At 41.8% G+C, this 17524-nt stretch overlaps 1 protein-coding gene across 1 annotated transcript in view; it reads right to left on the reverse strand.

Moving 5' to 3' along the window:
• Positions 1–17524, reverse strand: part of rngtt (RNA guanylyltransferase and 5'-phosphatase) — a 107014-nt gene that overhangs the window by 73171 nt on the left and 16319 nt on the right. Inside the window, exons 7-8 of the mRNA XM_069657665.1 lie at positions 17378–17487; positions 15151–15252 (exon numbers count right to left, since the gene is read on the reverse strand). Coding sequence (XP_069513766.1) covers positions 15151–15252; positions 17378–17487 — 212 coding nt within the window. The remainder of the gene's footprint in view (positions 1–15150; positions 15253–17377; positions 17488–17524) is intronic.

Consider the following 17524-nt stretch of genomic DNA (forward strand, 5'->3'; position numbering starts at 1 on the left):
GAGGCAACACAATGGAGATTGAGCCCATGGCCCACTGATGAAAGCCTTTGCATTTCATGGAAAGTGTGTTCCTGCAATTACTGTTTATTGCCATAGGTGCCGCCAAAGAGAACAAAACTGAGATCTTCGAGATTACCAAATTAAATTGATCTTTTTACAACCCGCTCCTTTAAAATTTTAGGACATGCATAATTAAGGACGTGGCAGCCACTGAACCTGACCTACCTTTTTGCCCAAATATGGTCACCCTCTTGCTCCAAATATCTAAGATATGACAGCCAAGCTGCCAAACTCCTGGCTTTAAAGCTGTAGTCAACAAACCAATGGTTGTAATGTATAAATAAAGTGGTATTGTATATGTTATAAAAGCATTAAAAAAACATGTTTTATAATTGATTCAATAAGCAGAATAGTTTTTTCTATGCCAGTCACAGTACTCTGGATTGTTTCTAAAGGATTATCATCAACTATTCAAACCCCAGTGGAAGTTTATTAATATGTTAAGCATTGCTCTGCTTTACTTTCATTCCTCCAGACAAACAGTGCTTCCTTTAAGTTTGATTTAATTAGAGTATTTGGAGGTTTTAATTATGCTTTGAAGTTGCATAGCTGGAAGCAAAGAGAAACAACACTTGAGATTTGGGTTCCACTCAGCACTACAAAACAACAAGACTGTGCACGTCTCTAATGTGCAAATGGGTTGTGTTCAGTTCAAATAAAAGAAAAAGGTGAAGGCGTCAGGGCTTTTATCGTGTCCGAGGAAAAGAAGAAAGATCACCAAATACGTACCTGCTAATTACAACAGATTACCAAAGCATCACTTTTCCTTTAATCTTCTGTTGCTGTGTTTTAAGGAACTACCGCTGCCAAGAGAAAGCCTTTGTCAACAGTCTTTGGCAAGAAAATAAACACATCACAACAACCAGCTTGTACCAGGTGGACTTTTGATACTATAAGAGTTGTTTTTAAGTTCACAGACATTCACTGAAGTCTTTGCACCCAACTGAATAAAATGTTTCCAACAATTGTCCCTCGCTGCCTCGCAGCAACACAAAAAGCTTTAACTTGTAGGAGATTACTCTATCTTCAATTTGCATACATCACCAGTAGAGAGGTGGTCTGTTTGGATGGGCACAAAGCTCAACTAATCCGTGGGCCAGTCTTTGCAGGTGAGATAAAGAGTTAGAAAATAAATAAATAGTCCAACAAATGTCCCCACTGCCTCTGCAAGAATATTCAAAGAAATAATGAACAGGATGGACATTAAAGTAAATATTTGCACCTTTAAGAACCCCTTTGACCAATCAAATTTAACATATTGCACTAGTTCTACAATACAGATTGTACATACACACTGTTAATATTAATATGTTTATTATTATATTAATGGTAGAGCTGCAACCAGTGGTTTAAAAGAAAATAATTTCCAACTACTTTGACAAATGTCCAGCTTTAAATATTTGGAACGATTAATCTATTAAAAGAGGGTAAAAAGTCAGCAAAGCAACGGATAATGAGAATCTGGTTCCTTGCAGACTTGGGTCATATCTTGTTGGTATTATCAGACTAGACTGAATTACACCGCAAGGGTAACTGTTATTTTATCCTCCCTATTCTGTCCTCTTTTGGTTCCAGTAAAAGTAAAATTAAGTGAAACCAATTGAGAGCCTTAAAAGACAGGATACTGGTGGAAAATTACTTTTTCAACCACGAGTGCACTCCAGTGGAAGATTTCAAAACTTCCAAGCAGTGACTGTTAGACTGTTCAAATAACTGTTTAAAGACGGTCCATGTTACCAGCATGGGCCTTGATATGAGTATTTATCTGGGACTAATTTGACTCTACTCTACCTCTAAGTTGTGCTCACAGGTGTAAAAGGTTGCTTGAGCAAGACCCTGAAAGACTTTTACCAGCCTTGTAACTCCATCTCTACTCTCAGACAGACTGCAACGAGAGGAGATGGGAGGATTTGATTTGACTTTTGGTGTGAACTTTTTTTAATTGCGGCCTAAGCTTCTCTGGGAGTCGTAATCTGTGTCTGTTAACAGCTCTCGTTCCACATGAGCTCATCTGTTCAAATATAAACACCCCATCTGGACAGTCGTCATCTAACTCATTTGAAACTAAATTACAATTTTGGGCGATCGCCGTCTCTGCATGAGCTGCTCAATTTGGAAAATTCAGACCAATATGAAGCATATGGTGAAATGCTGCAATCTGATTGGGGCTTTATTAAACCATGCTAGATGAGTTATTGGAAGGGGTCAGATTATTTAAATTATATATAAATAACAACTCCCAATGAGACAAATGGAGATAAAATGAAGCCTCGCTACAAACAATGTCACCGTCATCTATCTATTTGCCAATTTAACAGGCTTGGTGACAAAACACAATAGTAGTAATATCCAGAGAGGCACGAGAGCAACCAAATGTCTGTTGTTTGATCAACTGAGTCGCCTGATCACTCAGTTGGCAGACTTTATAGGCGATTTAAAACGAGGGAGAGAAAATTCCGACAAAATCCTTGATCCTTCCTGCTGTTGGATCCCAAAGACGAGCTGAAAAGATGGGCCACGCCCAAAAACACAAGCCCCACTGTTGCCTTTGTGTTATCCTCCAGAATTTACACCAACTGTTACAACGTTGAGCCGTCGCTCTCTTCATGCAGCTGCTTTGTTAATAAAATCGTTATTCCAATACAAATGACTTCTGTATTATTTGTATGTTCTGTACAGGCCCAGAACTGTAGGCCAATTACCACAGCAGCATTTCTAACACATGGATGATTAGTAATATAGACAAGAGGAACAAATACAACGACCAAAAACTGGTTCAATGTACATATACACAGTGTGTGTGTTGTCTTAAGAGAGACATTAAAAAAACAATGAAGCTATCCTTTAACTCTATAGTTATTACACTGTACAGTGTAAGTCTAAATCTCCAAACAGGCTGCTGTGTATGCTTTTTATATATCTAATGCAGCAGCAAAGGCTTATTCCCATTTATTGATTATCTTTTGTAGTTAAATAATTAAGACTTTCAGATGAATAAATGTCTGCTAAGTCGCCATCTTTTGCCAAATCAGTTAGCACAAACTGTTCTTTGTCATCATAAACGGGGTGTCGAGTTGAATTTCCAGGGAAAAATCACAAATGGCTTCAATCACTTAGCAGAGGTTTGTCCAAATAGAGAAAGCAGGCAGAAGCGGTAGTGTTTGCAGTGACTATACTCGAACAAGCCAAGAAAAGAACAATGACTACAAAAGACTGGAATCATAAAGACCTAAATTTGAAGCTCAGATGAAGACAAACAATCAATACGCTGTGTGGAACCCTGTTAGAGTGACATCAAAAAACACACCTGAATTGTAGAATATGTGCAAAATGCCCCGAAAATTACGAAATGTTTGAAAGCCAAGGTGAACTGTTTTGATTGGAAACCCAAAAGTATTCTGTTAACATGAAGCCTAGAAAAGCAGCAATTTTCATAAAGTTGAGAAATTAACTGAAAAGCCTAATAAATGTTCTATCTACCCACCATCTAATTAATTGGCAGAATTGTTGGCCAATAATTACATTGTACCATTTTGTTAACTTAACTTAAAGGGGGGGAAATACAGAAAAATGAACACTTTTAGCGCTCTTACGGCTTCATTACACACCTCGTATGATCCTAATTACACTGTGCAGGCTGCCTGCTGCTCTTTAACACAAAATACCAAGAGGAGAATAAAGCAATAAGAACTCATGTCCTAATGAGCAACCGCAGCTCTGCCATGTTTGTAAAGGTTAACGGTAAGTACCCTAATCAATGCCGCTGACAAAGGAGGCTAATTATCTTATAACTTTAAGACATTGGCGAATTAATGCCATGAAAACAGGTGGAAAACTTTGAAGTTGTACAAACTAAGAGCTCACGCAGGCTGAAGTGCAGCTTTTGGGAAAACAAAGACAGATATGACAGAGATGGATCTGAGATTAATGACTTCCCTGCTGACAAAGCTTTGCGTTTCTCCTACCTGCTGTGACTCTCCAACACAATCACAAAGGGATTAGATGTGATAAATATGCCATCAATACCAGCTGGTTCAAAGTGGGAAAGCTGACAAGCTGCCAAGAGCAAGTGTGTTTGCAGAACACGACAAGAGCTGACAAAAGCCAGCAGTGAAAGATCCGAGCGTTTTAGGAAGGTCGTTTGAAAAGTTAAATACTATTTCCCTATTTAACAGTGTAAGGGCGTGGTCACAGGTGCTGAAATTAGCCTTGATCAATATAAGACTCCTGTACACTTCACTAGTAAACACATTTGAATCTTCACTTTGCGTGGAGTTTGACTTTAGTGAACTTTGCTAATTGTTAAGGCTGCAACAGAGCCGGTCAAACTGCCTATGGTTGGCCACGGTTGGCCTTGCCTACATTAACATGACAAGATAATTTCGCCTCTGCATGTAACTATACTTATTTCCATTATTGATTAATCAGATGATGATGTTCACAAAGACACTTAGGTCAATAACATGTCAGACAATATTAGAAAATGACCATCTCAACCCCCTGAAAAGCAAAGATCATGTCTAATTATTCAATATACAATGATATAATACAAGTCCTCACACCAGAGACTGTTTTGTATTTTTGCTTTAAAAGTTTGCATCTTTAATCAAAAAAGTTTATGTTCTTTCAATTTCTGTCAATCTAGTCATCATTTCACGACTGGACAATTTAATTGCAATATGGCACAAAGCATAACGAGCTGCAGTCGGGTCCACTGAGGGTTTTAATTGGGGTTGACCAAAGAGAAAAAATTGGGATAGGTCATTTTAATATTTAAAGCTCCTGTGAGGAGTTTTTCGCTGGTTGTGAAAAAGAAATTAATTCAGATTACTCTATATGAGCTGCAAAAGCAAACCAGACCATCAGAAACATGATTGATTATTTCTATATAGTTATTTTTAATGCCTGAAACAGCCGGCAGGGGGGTAGGTGTCAGACGAAGCCATTAAAGTAGTCATCTTGAAGATCTCAGTTTCGTTCTCTTTGGCGCCACCTGTGGCGATAAACGGAAATTGCGGGAGCACACTTCCCAGATATCCAGACAGTGCTGCATGTGTGACGTCCACGGTTGGCTCCGGTTGTAACTCTTGATTTTCCTCGCTGACGGTCGCTTTCCTTCTTAGACTGTTTGCTTCATCTGAGCGTCGAGTTTGTTTCTTTTTCTTTTGATTTTCACTTATTGTTGAAGTTGTATCTGTAGTCATCCATCTTTTCTTTGTTTGTTCAGCCATAGTAGATTACTGTTTACTCGCAACACTTGCAGAGACCAGAAAAGGAGCCGCTTAGCTCCGCCTACCCTCTCTGGCAGACCAACCACTGCCTAACTAACTGGGCGCTGCTTGAGACACCCAGTCTGTTATACTGCAAATGCAAAGGCTTTCATTAGTGGGCCATAGGCTCAATCACCATTGTGTTAGCTCATTAAGTGATAGATAGAGACTTAACAGACATTTATTTAAATAAAAATCTTAGAGATTATCATTTTAAGCATGTCCAGGACAAAATCAGCAACGAGAGAAGAGGTTAAAGTTCCTCACAGGAGCTTTAAGTTGCTAGTTTGGGTTCATGGAAAGATATTTTAACATAAAAAGACACAGACTTGTTTTGCAAATGTAAATCTGAAGCCAAACACAAGACAGTGAAAAATATCTGCCCTCTCAAGTGAATGCACCCGGTGTCCCTCATTATTTTGATACAGTCTGGTGTGAAACTACTCGAATTCTGAATAAAAATGACTACTTTGGCTTGCTAAGTTGACAGCACAATTTTTCTAAAGTAGCAGTGACTGCAGTTGTTGTTACAAAAAGTCCATTTTGGGTGTGGATGAGAAAAGACAAAAACCATCAGCTTCACAAAAAAGCTCCTGTGTTTGATAAACACTTTCTTGGACCTCCAGGAATAACAGTGTAGGTCGATGTCACTCCCTTGGCAGTTTGCTCGAGATCATTTCAATAAGAGCTTTTGTTTTGGAGGGAAGGGGAAAGAGAGGCGAGACATATAACCTAATTATTCACATTATACTCGAGCGTCTGAAGCAGACAGACCATGGAAAGTGGGAATCATAATCCTCAGCACGCTCTTCAGTTAAAAGAGACCGGTGGAGAGCTCAGAGCGGTGACTTTGACCCCTCCTCCCCCTCGAGTCATGGCAGGAGTGGCAACAAAAAAAAAAAACACTAGCCTTGAGATATAAATCAGGGTCATGAAGAAGTCTGTGGAAACTGCAGGGAAAAAGAAAAAATGTGGGAGGAGATGGAAAGAATGGCGAGTGGGCAAGAAAAAAGCTGCTCGTACATTTGGGAGTGGACACAATGAAAGCATTAAAGAGACCTAAAGGGAATGAAGACCGAACTCAATAAGAGAAGGATCAGAGAATTCCTGCATGGCTCACTTTGGATGAATGATGATTTCCACAGTGAGGCAGGTCCACTTGTGCAAAGGGATGATATCTTTTATCTCAGAAATAGGCTGATGTCTGAGAAGATCAAACAGGAAGTGGCACAACAGAGAAGATCTGTCAACCGGAGAGGACACAACAGGTCGGCGCTGAGCAGAAGTGGTTCCCCTGCTGTCTAATTGGCCAGTTAGGCATGGCTAACGCTGTCAAGTGTGTTCAGAAGAAAGCAAAGGGAGACCATTAGTGCTCCCAGTGGTCCTCTCCTTCACCTTCTTTGTTACTCCCTCTGAAGTCAGACACTCCTATTTTACGACCAATCGGAAAATATTCACTCTAATGTTCCCCTTTATTCTCCCCTTCCCACCTCTCCTTCCCGTCTGCTCCTCTGTCCTCGGTTAGGTGCTGTGAGCCTCAGGTTTTAGCCTTATCCCCGAGGCCCATCCCCCCTGGAGCACTTTGGCCCTAATGAGGCACAGGCGGCCATTGTGTGGGCTTTGCCAGTCGAGTCCTGCGGCATGACCGAGAGCAGCTGAGCTCCAGGGGAGGTCTTAGATCAGATCCAGCAGCTTTGCACATCATTAGTGGTGCGTCAAACTGGCACGGCTGCTCGCTCATACTCAGAAAGATGAAGTTGATTCTCATTTACTGGAGCTTAAAAGATAATGTTATGGAGGATGCATTGAAAAGTCTGGTTTTAGCTATACAATAACTTAAACATTTTCACATAACCAACTACTTCATATCACATTTGAGCTTTTCGAAAGCCGCGCTGACAAAATTTTTCACGCTTGTCTTCACGTCAAATCACACATGACTGCAACGGAAAAAAATGTCCCATTCTGACTAATGGGTGTCCCAATCAATCTGCCCAAAAGCAGCTCTAGTGTTAGCCCCACTCATGACTGACAGGCTGACAGGCCAGGATGGGAAGCAGCTATGCACTTCATCACAGGTGAGAAGGTTAAGAAGAATTGCCTTTACCAAAACTACAGGTTAGTCTTCATCCTTGAAGTCTTTTTCTTGTGCAAACCAAACAAACAGTTTGACAGGAAGAGTATCAACTTGCTAGCAGCTGTTCTGTTCAAACAAGTGAATGGAAATGGACAAATTTGGAAACATTTAGGCTCTCAACTGAATGAAAAGGGAGAGTCGTCCAATTTAGACAGGGCAATATGCAAAATCTGAGCCAGAAAAGGTCCATGTGAAACGGGGAATACATCAAAATTTGAAGGCTCATCTCGCCAGCTATCGCCCAATTCCCTCCATAGCCAACAGTTGGGGGGCTCGAGTTGCCAAAACCAAAAGCTGGCGGCTTGTAACACATACTGCGCTGTTGTGCACCCTACAACGCCGCAGGGGAGATGATTTCAGTGTGACAGTCCTAATTTTAGCAAATGCATTTGTCGTTTATTTCTCCAGCTCCACTAAGGGCTGTTTCCCTCAGTGCAGCAGTGGAAACCATCCCAACCAGGGCTTTTACTTCAAGTGATAATCTCCAAGATTTTCATTTAAATAAATGTCTGTTAAATCTCTATCTATCGCCGAATGAGGTAACACAATGGTGATTGAGCCTATGGCCCACTGATGAAAGCCTTTGCATTTGCAATATTACAGACTGGGTGTCTGTGGAGACTTTCGCTGAAAAAAATCCCAAGCAGCGCCCAGTTAGTGACGCGTTCTTCATCAGCCAGCAGTGGTTGGTCTGCCAGAGAGGGTAGGCGGAGCTAAGCGGCTGCTTTTCCGCTCTCTGCAAGTGTTGCAAGTAAACAGTAATCTACTATGGCTGAACAAACAAAGAAAAGATGGATGACTACAGATACAACTTCAACAAGAAGTGAAAATCCAAAGAAAAAGAAACAAACTCGACGCTCAGATGAAGCAAACAGTCTAAAAAGGAAAGCGACCGTCAGCCAGGAAAATCAAGAGTTACAACCGGAGCCAACCGTGGACGTCAGACATGCAGCACTGTCTGGATATCTGGGAAGTGTGCTCCCGCAATTACCGGTTATCGCCATAGGTGACAACAAAGAGAACGGAACTGAGATCTTCGAGATTATAACTTTAAAGGTTTACATGGAGCAAAATTGGTCAAATCTGAAATGTAAATTATGAGAAGTCACATAAGCAAGACCAAAAGTTGAAAGAAACACAAACTACAGAGCAGACTAAACTGGCCAAAGTCAAACTTTTAACCAGCCTTGACATAATTTAGGAGTTAGGGACTACAGGAGGATAAGATCAGATCCGGTTCTAAACTCATTAATATGCCAGTGAAAAGTCACAAATAAAAATGTAAGGGACAAAGAGAGGTACAAACTGTCCTCTAAGCAGCAGCCAAGTATGTGCTCGACAAAACACAGCTCAACTTAACCACATTTTAGCTTTTGCAAGTCAAGACTGAGTGCTTTCTGTGCTTTGATGCTAAAGCCTTACAGAGCAGGTGTACTGGTATTACAACTGCAGAGTATTGCAGTTTGCTCCCCTGTATTAAACTCACCAGGAAGCAGGGTTGAAGACATCATGAATTAGCTCAATTACTTAACAGACTGTAAAAATACAAGTAATAATGCTCTGAGAATAAGCAGCCCAAAAACTGCTCCTTTTGACTCTGTAATTCAAAAGATCTAATGTGGCACTTCAAAGCAAACATAGGTCAATGATCCCTTATCTTAAATGAATGACTGAAGTGGAATCCGGGGCTGGGGGAGGACTTCAAGGAGAAAATTAAGAAAGTCTTTCTCAACTCCAATTTCTCTAATAAAGTCCAAGTTGAGCAGCATTGTTTGTTTAGAGTCCTGAGGGCTTAATTGGACTCTCTTCTCTTCATCTCAGGGGCACAAACCAATCGAGCCCTGACAGGAGGCTCTACGACAAGATGATTAAAAAGCAAACTCCGGCTGTGTTTCCCCTCTTGGCAGATCCACTGATTTTGCCGTCCTTTCCAGAGCCCATTAGAAGCCCCGGTCGTGGCAGATAGCAGGCAGCGAGGGTTTTGCATGACTTGTGTGTGCGTTGAGGAGGGCTGTGTTAGTTTTGTCAGGTGAGAGGGGAAGCATCAGTATTTTATCACCATATTGTCGGCTATTGTGCTACTGAGCAAGGCAGCTTATTTGTTAGAAATGTTGATGCTGTAGAAAAGGCTACAGTTGTCCACCTGGGCCTGAGAGGAAGTCCGTCACAGCGATTGATGCTGAAAGGAACACATTAACCTTTCCCTGCATAAATGATGCGTTGAATGACGTAAAAAGGGAAATTACTCATTTTAAAAGTCACTTTCATTAGAATAGGAAACTTATTTAAACCGCGGTGAAAAAGAAAAGCAGGCGGGATTTAGAATCGTAGATGAGAACCTTCGGCAATATGCAAAGTGAACAATCTTTCCGGCCCACCTTGAAGAGACAAATTTCCCATTAAAAATCCATTTCAGGTCTTAAAAAACGCCACAGGCGAGGAAATAGCACGTTTAATAATAGGTTCTCTGCACACTCGGAGCTATGCATGGCGAGAATGACAAATGAGGATCCCACTGCACCGCTGCAATCAGGAAATCTCACTGAAAAACTACAAATGCTCAGAACTCATTAGTCCTGTTCGATGCATTGCAAGTCCTCGATGTAGTACAGCTTACATTTCAGAATCCATACGTTGTCATCATTAAAGAGAGTTAAGGATTTATAGAGGCAGAGAAACGGTAATTCAAAGCGGTAATCATCAATTTGTAAAGTGTTTGTTAAAGTGGCAATATCAAAGATGTCAGCTTCGTTCTCTCTGGCGACACCTATGGCGATAACCAGTAATTGCGGGAGCACACTTCCCAGATATCCAGACAGTGTTGCATGTGTGACGTCCATGGTTGGCTCCGGTTGTAACTCTTGATTTTCCTGGCTGACGGTCGCTTTCCTTTTCAGACTGTTTGCCTTCATCTGAGCGTCGAGGAAAACGCGTCACTAACGCGTCACTAACGCGTCACTAACTGGGCGGGGCTTGGGATCTTTTCTGCGAAAGACGCCACAGACACCCAGTCTGTAATGCTGCAAATGCAAAGGCTTTCATCAGTGGGCCATAGGCTCAATCACCATTGTGTTACCTCATTCAGCGATAGATAGAGACTTAACAGACATTTATTTAAATGAAAATCATCAAGATTATCACTTTAAAATCCACAAGCTCTTGCCCTTCTTGTTTTATTTCCATCAATCTGAGATATCGAGCTCAAACCGGCGGAATTTTAATCTTTCTATTTTTCACAGACCCGTCTGTCATCCTCATTCTTATTGTGTGAATTCAATTTCACACAAAAGCCAAACTCGTATCAAAAATGTGGCTTTTTGCTGGATGAATTTAACAGCACAGTGGTTCAGGCGAGGCACTGGTTTTGCAGCTTTTAAAAAAAGGAGCTGTGATCCATTTCTCTGTTCAGAAGCATAAAGTAATATCAGTCCAGCAGCGTGAGAACAGCCTGTCCCTCTCAGACTGAATAAAGACTTTCAGCTTGTGCCTATAGATGGAAGCTTTTCCTAGAATGAGAGCACAACCTGATTACCTGCATGCAGACAACAGCGAGGCTACAATGCGTGAACGTCCGCTCGAGGACACTGCTTCCAGCTTTTTTGCACATCTATAGCCTTCGTCAGCCATATTGTAAACCGTGTGTCAATTTTCCAAAGAAGAACAACGATAAAAGGAACAATACTGCTGCTGTCTGCTCAGAGCAGAAAAGAAAGAAGCCAGACAGAGACAGGAGACGGGTACTATGATGACAGAACAGACACAAAGACAATCAATAATCGACCAAATCTAACATTTGCCATGAAAATACACTGAGGTTGAGGTTTTGAGGTTGTTTGCGCACAGGAGGAAATAAAAAGCAACTCAAAACTTTCTGTTGCGGAGCGTCAGCAAACTTCAACAACTTGCTGACTTTCTGTAAAGAGTTAAGACACATACAGCTTCATGACAAGACGGGATAAGTGTTGTTCCACAGCAACAGAAAAAGTGCACTACAGCAAACGTCTTAAAAACCACTGAAAGGACACTTTGTGTGCTGTTTGTCTCGTTACATGGAGCCCAAACTGTCAGGAAAGCAGTTTTAGTGGTAAATATAAAAGTGACTGTCAGGAAGGGCGGCATGAATTAGGGCACTACCTAGGGCACTACCTAGGGCACTACCTAGGGCATTAGCACTACCTTGACAACGTTTAAAACACAGGTGTCCCACCCCCTCCAATACAAAATAATAGGATAGGCCGGTCAGCTGTCAATAAAACAAGACTAGGTCAACACCTAGTATTTGGCTGACCGCATCAGGTCAATGTGCGCTTTTGTGGGCAATGTGTTACAAGGACTGTCCTTATGAGTCCGATGACAAAGTGTTTGAAAGCAGGTGCGAGCTGCGGACGTAGGTGAGGACAGCGGACGAGCAGCGGACGAGCAGCCCCGCCTACTCCCTGAGCAAAGTATCCAGAGCCGTATAGACAGAGAGTCAGCCACATACAGACCCGTGTGTAGGGCTGACCTCGGCGGTCAACCAAAAAGGTGATGCTCCTGGCAAGATTGTCTACGTCTGAACCTAACTAATCACAGCAAAATGTTGCAGCAACCTCCATCGACAGCTCGGGTCAGTTATGCTGTACGCTAGTTGAGCTAAAGGAGGAGTTTGGTGCTTGCTTAGGCAGAGTTATGATGGACAATGAAGGAGGCCACACCAGGAAAAGCAGAAAACATAATATTTCCACGGGGAGTGGGAAAGCAAGTATTTATTCACGAATGTGAAGGACAAGTGTGTGTGCCTCATCTGTGGTACCAACGTTTCAGTCGACTAAAGAATCAACATGGGGCGCCACCAGCAATGAGCGATGTAATGCAAGTAGCTCTTGGCAACTTTCATTTTTTCCAAAAGTAGCTCTCAGATGAAAAAAGGTTGGAGACACCTGCTGCAGTGCATCTGAAAGCTGTTTGCTAACCGCCATTAAACAAACAGAACAAGAAGAAAGCATTAGAGCCAGGTGCCAGTAAAATGTGTGTGGCGATCTTCTAATAATAGACGAACAGTTCCCAGTGAATATTGAACAATATCTTTGCTTCTGTCTGGACTTGAGAACCTGCAGAGTGGGGACGGCCAGTGAATCTAACCCCTAACTGCTTGGATCCCCCGGATCACCCTGTGTGTATATGCCCTTTTCCTGTGTGTAAACCAGATGAGACGCACAAGCTAAACCGACGCCCCGCCCTCAGTTCTTTTACTATTTTCAGCTGCAGATTAATACATATTTACTTATATAAAGGGTAATTAGTTGGGCGGAGAATTGGCTCAAAATCAACGACAGTCCCCATATCTATCATAACCTAGAATCAATGCTCCACAATGGGCCTCATTCATGTTTTTAATCATAGTTTTTAACAGTGGAGGTCTGCGGCACATCGGAAAAAGGCTCTAGTGTTAGACCTGCAATTTTCAAGTTATAACTTGTAAAGCCCAGAATCACAAATGTATCTCAGACGTCTTTGAAATCAGTAAAAGATGCAACACTCATTGAACTAAGCAGAGGTTCAAGGTGTTCTTTGCTACACCCACAAACACACACTTCCTTTTCCGGAACATGCTGATGTTGTTTTGATCATTAGACTTTAAGCTCTGACACCGTCTGTTGATTCCTTGACTCGATTTTTTGTTTTAGTAACTCCTGCAGCTTTGTATTTTACTTCTTTACTGTTCAAATATGAAGAGAAACATCTTATTCTTAACATAATACACATCCTGCAGCTGGCTGGTGACTCATAGCTAGCACACAGTGAGCGCCTCTCCCTGCTTTTTCTTAAGACTGAAGAAAGCCTCTTCAAGTAGCTGGAGGGAAAATGGGGTGAAGGACAAGAGCTGGAACAGGAGAGGCTCAGTATCGTTCTGTACATAAACTTTAAGTGCAAAACTTTCCAACAACACTTTGAAGCATCTGCAGCCTCTTTGTCTGGAGCCAAATCTGCACTCTGCCGGTCTCACTCTTAACAGGAAATTAAAGCACTGATATGTAAAATTCTGAAATTGACTGCAGTCATTAAATATTCACAAGCACACTGAACATTTAGACCGGCGAGAGACACAGAGGTTCATAGCAGACTACTGGAATACTAAAATCCTTTTAAGCCCCTGAAGACGAGCTGGATTTAATTGAGCAAAAAACAAGAGAAATCTACAAATTCAGCCTGAAGTTCGACGGAAAGAAAAAGTACATTATTATTATATTTATTCCACAGTGGACACAGTGATCCTGTTCAGTCTGTGGTTCCACCATTGTTGAATAAAGCACTCTATCAGAGGCCAACTGTTGTAGGATTTTGCTCAGCTGTGACGCTCTGCTACATGTGCTGCAGACAGTTCAAAGATGTGTAAACAAGAGTCGGAGCGCACTCTGCTGGACAAACTACAGGATTAAATAATCTGTCATTCACCTCGCGCATTGTTTCCTGCATTATTTGTTCTGTAAAAAGAAACATTTCCATGCACAGAAATCAAACATGCAGATACAGATATATCCCCAATAGGCACATATCAACCTTTAATATCGGCTGATCGCTATCTGTCGGGCTTTGCTCTCAATGGACTTGAAGCCCCCACATATCAGGACTCCTCTGCCCCGGCTTCTCCCCTTGATCCCTCTACTACTCTGTGGTGTCCTAGGTGTCCCTTGTTCAAACTGCAAACTCACTGATAACCGTGTTTGCAGTCACGGTCCCATAAACTCTTCCACTCTCTTTTCGATTAACCCCTCCCGTTTCTTTCAGGAACCAAGGTGCTGTGGTTATTTGGCCCTCTCAAACACCCTCCAATCTGAGCCTTTTTAGATGCAAATTAAGTGGTGGAAGAAAAATTCCCAGAATGCTTAGCGAACTGAGTTGCATGGAACCATTGTGGAAGAGGAGCCTATAGCAGTGTCTCAATTCAGGGGGGCTGCATCCTTCGAAGGACGCGGTCTACGGAGGATGAGTCATTCGTAGCCTGTGTAGACGCTAAGGCCGAACTGAAATGAGAAGGTCTGGTCTATGGAGGATTTCCTGTTTGTGTCACCAGCTGTTCCCACACTTCACCTTGTGTCACCAAACGCAGCAACCTGTAAAAAGGAGGACGCATTTGTCTGCTGCTTCTGATGAAGCCTTCGGAATAGGACAGCCTTCGACCCACCGCTGTGACGCAACTGGCCTTTATATACATCCTCCGAAGGCTGCAGCCCCTGAATTGGGACACAGCTTTAATCTTTGCAGATATTGATGCAAAAACTTCTGCATCTTGTCTGTAGAACTTTGCATGTATGACAATATATACCACTACAACGTAGGACAGCACATTGGTCAGCCTTCTTTAAATGGGCCTTGTGAATTAACTCGATTGAGAGATTGATTTAACAATTCCACATCCCCCCTCTAAACAAACCACCACTCAGGATGATCATAGTATTCCTCTCAGGTTTCACTATCAGGCCAGAAAAGTAAATTAACACCTCTGATGAACGCAAGACACAGACAACGGAGGATAACTCCCATGGACACAACCTCTCTGTATACTCATCGACTCTTAAAAAGGAGCCAAATCAATGAGGAGACAATCAGTCCAGTTAGAGACACAAAGAGCGATACCTGTATTGACATCTGCAGACAAAGAGGCATTTATTGTAACAGAAAAGCAATGAATAAAAGACCCACCGTGTGCCGTCGGCTTTCCAGCTGACTTTGTATGGAGTCTTTTCCAGGAAACGAAGGTTCTGTCTGTCCATGGACACCGGCTGAGCACCGGGGAAACCAGACCTGGAGCAGCAACGAACAAACATGTTAAATATTTGTGTTTCGAACTTCAATTTATTGACAGACTCTTACCACTTTGACCTTAAGCATTCTATAATTTCATGCCTGACACTCATCAATAAATGTACATCAGCGTAGGTCTAAAGAAAAACCAAAGATCAAGGGCTGGAGCCTCCAAATATTTGGTTTTTGATCCAAAATGATTAAAAAGATCTCTCGAGGAGGAGTTACCAGCAGATGCAAAACTCTTCAGATTTAGTGATTGTGATGCTGACTTATAAACACACATATAAGGTCCATCCCAACAGCCATACTCTGAGAAAACCTGACATAGTTACTGAATGGATTCTCCATAAATACAATCAAATCAGCATTTGTGGAAAATAATCACTACATTGTTATTGTGAACATTTGGAACAATTAGATTCCACAATTTAAGAGATTTTGAGCCAGAATTGTTGTGGAAAATGTTGTGCGTTTTCATCAGCTGCCTTGATGTAATTAAAAAAAAAAGAGCAGGGCTGTCTCGACCTGCCTGTTCAGCTCATATGTGCCCATACATGATGACAGAGAGGTGCCAATAGCAGGGCTCTTTATTAATAGGCAGGCAGTCTCCAGGTGCAGCTGTGTGTTCGACAGCTATGCAGGAGATCATTTATAGATGCCTTCTGTGCCAAACTTCTCTTTGATAAACCCAATTTAAAATCTATCAGTGGAAACCACTATCTGACTTTAAAAATAGGGACAGCAAACAGCTAAATGTGTAATGTACATTTTAAATGTTTGTTGTGGTTTGAGTGAGATGAATGAATGTGAATGTGAATGAACACGCAACAAGTGACTTACTGGATTTGTTTGTATCATATCCTCTATTGTGTTCTTCACAAATCCTCCCAAATAATCCAGTTATATGTGATACATGATACAGTAGGCGCACTGCTAGTATTTTGTACAGCAGGAATTGAGGGTGGACATGATAACTCGTAACACAAGATTTAAAATGTGTATCTGATAAAACCCAAACTACCATGACTGTGTTTGGTTTTGTGACTTTCAAACATTCTTTTATGTTACATTTTCATTATCAAATTGAGCGGCAGCCGTGGCTCAGTGGTAGAGTCAGTCGTCTCTCAATCGCAAGGTTGGCGGTTTGATCCCCAGCTCCCTCAGTCTACATGTCGAAGTGTCCTTGGGCAAGACCCTGAACCCCTAATGGCTCCCGGTGGCATAGCCATCGGTGTGTGAATGTGATGACTGTTTGACAGTTGGGCACTTTAGGTAGCAGCCTCTGCCATCAGTGTGTGAATGGGTGAATGTGACATGTAGTGTAAAAGCAGCTTTGACTGGTTGCAAGACTACATTATAAAGCCGATTTACAACTACGCAGTGTCTTAATTTCTCAAAATATTAAGTAACTAAAAGTGGCAACCAGATTTTTAGTTTCAGCAATCAAAAGGTGATGCCTCGCTGCCTGTCTTGTTAGCATTTAGCCCTGCACTGCCTAAAGAAAACACCAAGCCCACAGTAAACTGCACGAGGTGTCAAATATGCAGCAACGAGGTGGGAGTCAGAAGCACTAATAAGATGACTATATCATCGTCCGTAGCTTTTTGTGTAACAATTAGTTATGATACAATTATATGATTGTGATCTATTACTAACAAATGAAGTATTTTCAAATGTATTGTGTAAGTATTAATTAAACATTATACAGTCTATGGCCAGGACCTTAAAAGGAGAGTATCACTTGGTTACTATATCCCTCTTTAACTCATTGAGGATTTATTGTAATATCCCAAATGGCTTAATTTTGTCATCAGCATAACTGTATATAAGCACTAACTGTTATAACAAGTAAAACAACAACTTTGGAAAGAAGCAGGGAGCGGAAATAGCAGCGGGAACGGTTCCTTCTGCTGTGACAAGACGCGGAAGCAGAGCAGCAGCTGCATCTTTCTGCACAACAGAAAAATCTATTCCTGACTCTGCTGCCTGTCTCAAAGTGTCAGGGTCTCGAAATAAAAAAGGTGATTTTACTCCAACACGGTGCAGCACACCTACATGTGTGTACACAGACACACACGCAGTTCCCCACAGGGGTACGAGGAGAGTAAAAGGAGGTTCTTACTTTTCCCACTCGGCCATCTCCTGACACTTTCTTTGGATGTCTCCTAGTTTGGGTTGTGTGGTGACCTGCGTGACGCCTTTCACTGTGATGCCTTCAAGGAACACTGCACCCTGGAGGGGGGAAAAAAAGACATAAGGCTAAACTTGG

Source organism: Semicossyphus pulcher, unplaced genomic scaffold, assembly GCF_022749685.1.
Source record: "Semicossyphus pulcher isolate SPU_LCO1_2020_fin unplaced genomic scaffold, fSemPul1.0.p SCAF_11, whole genome shotgun sequence".
NCBI lineage: Eukaryota > Metazoa > Chordata > Actinopteri > Labriformes > Labridae > Semicossyphus > Semicossyphus pulcher.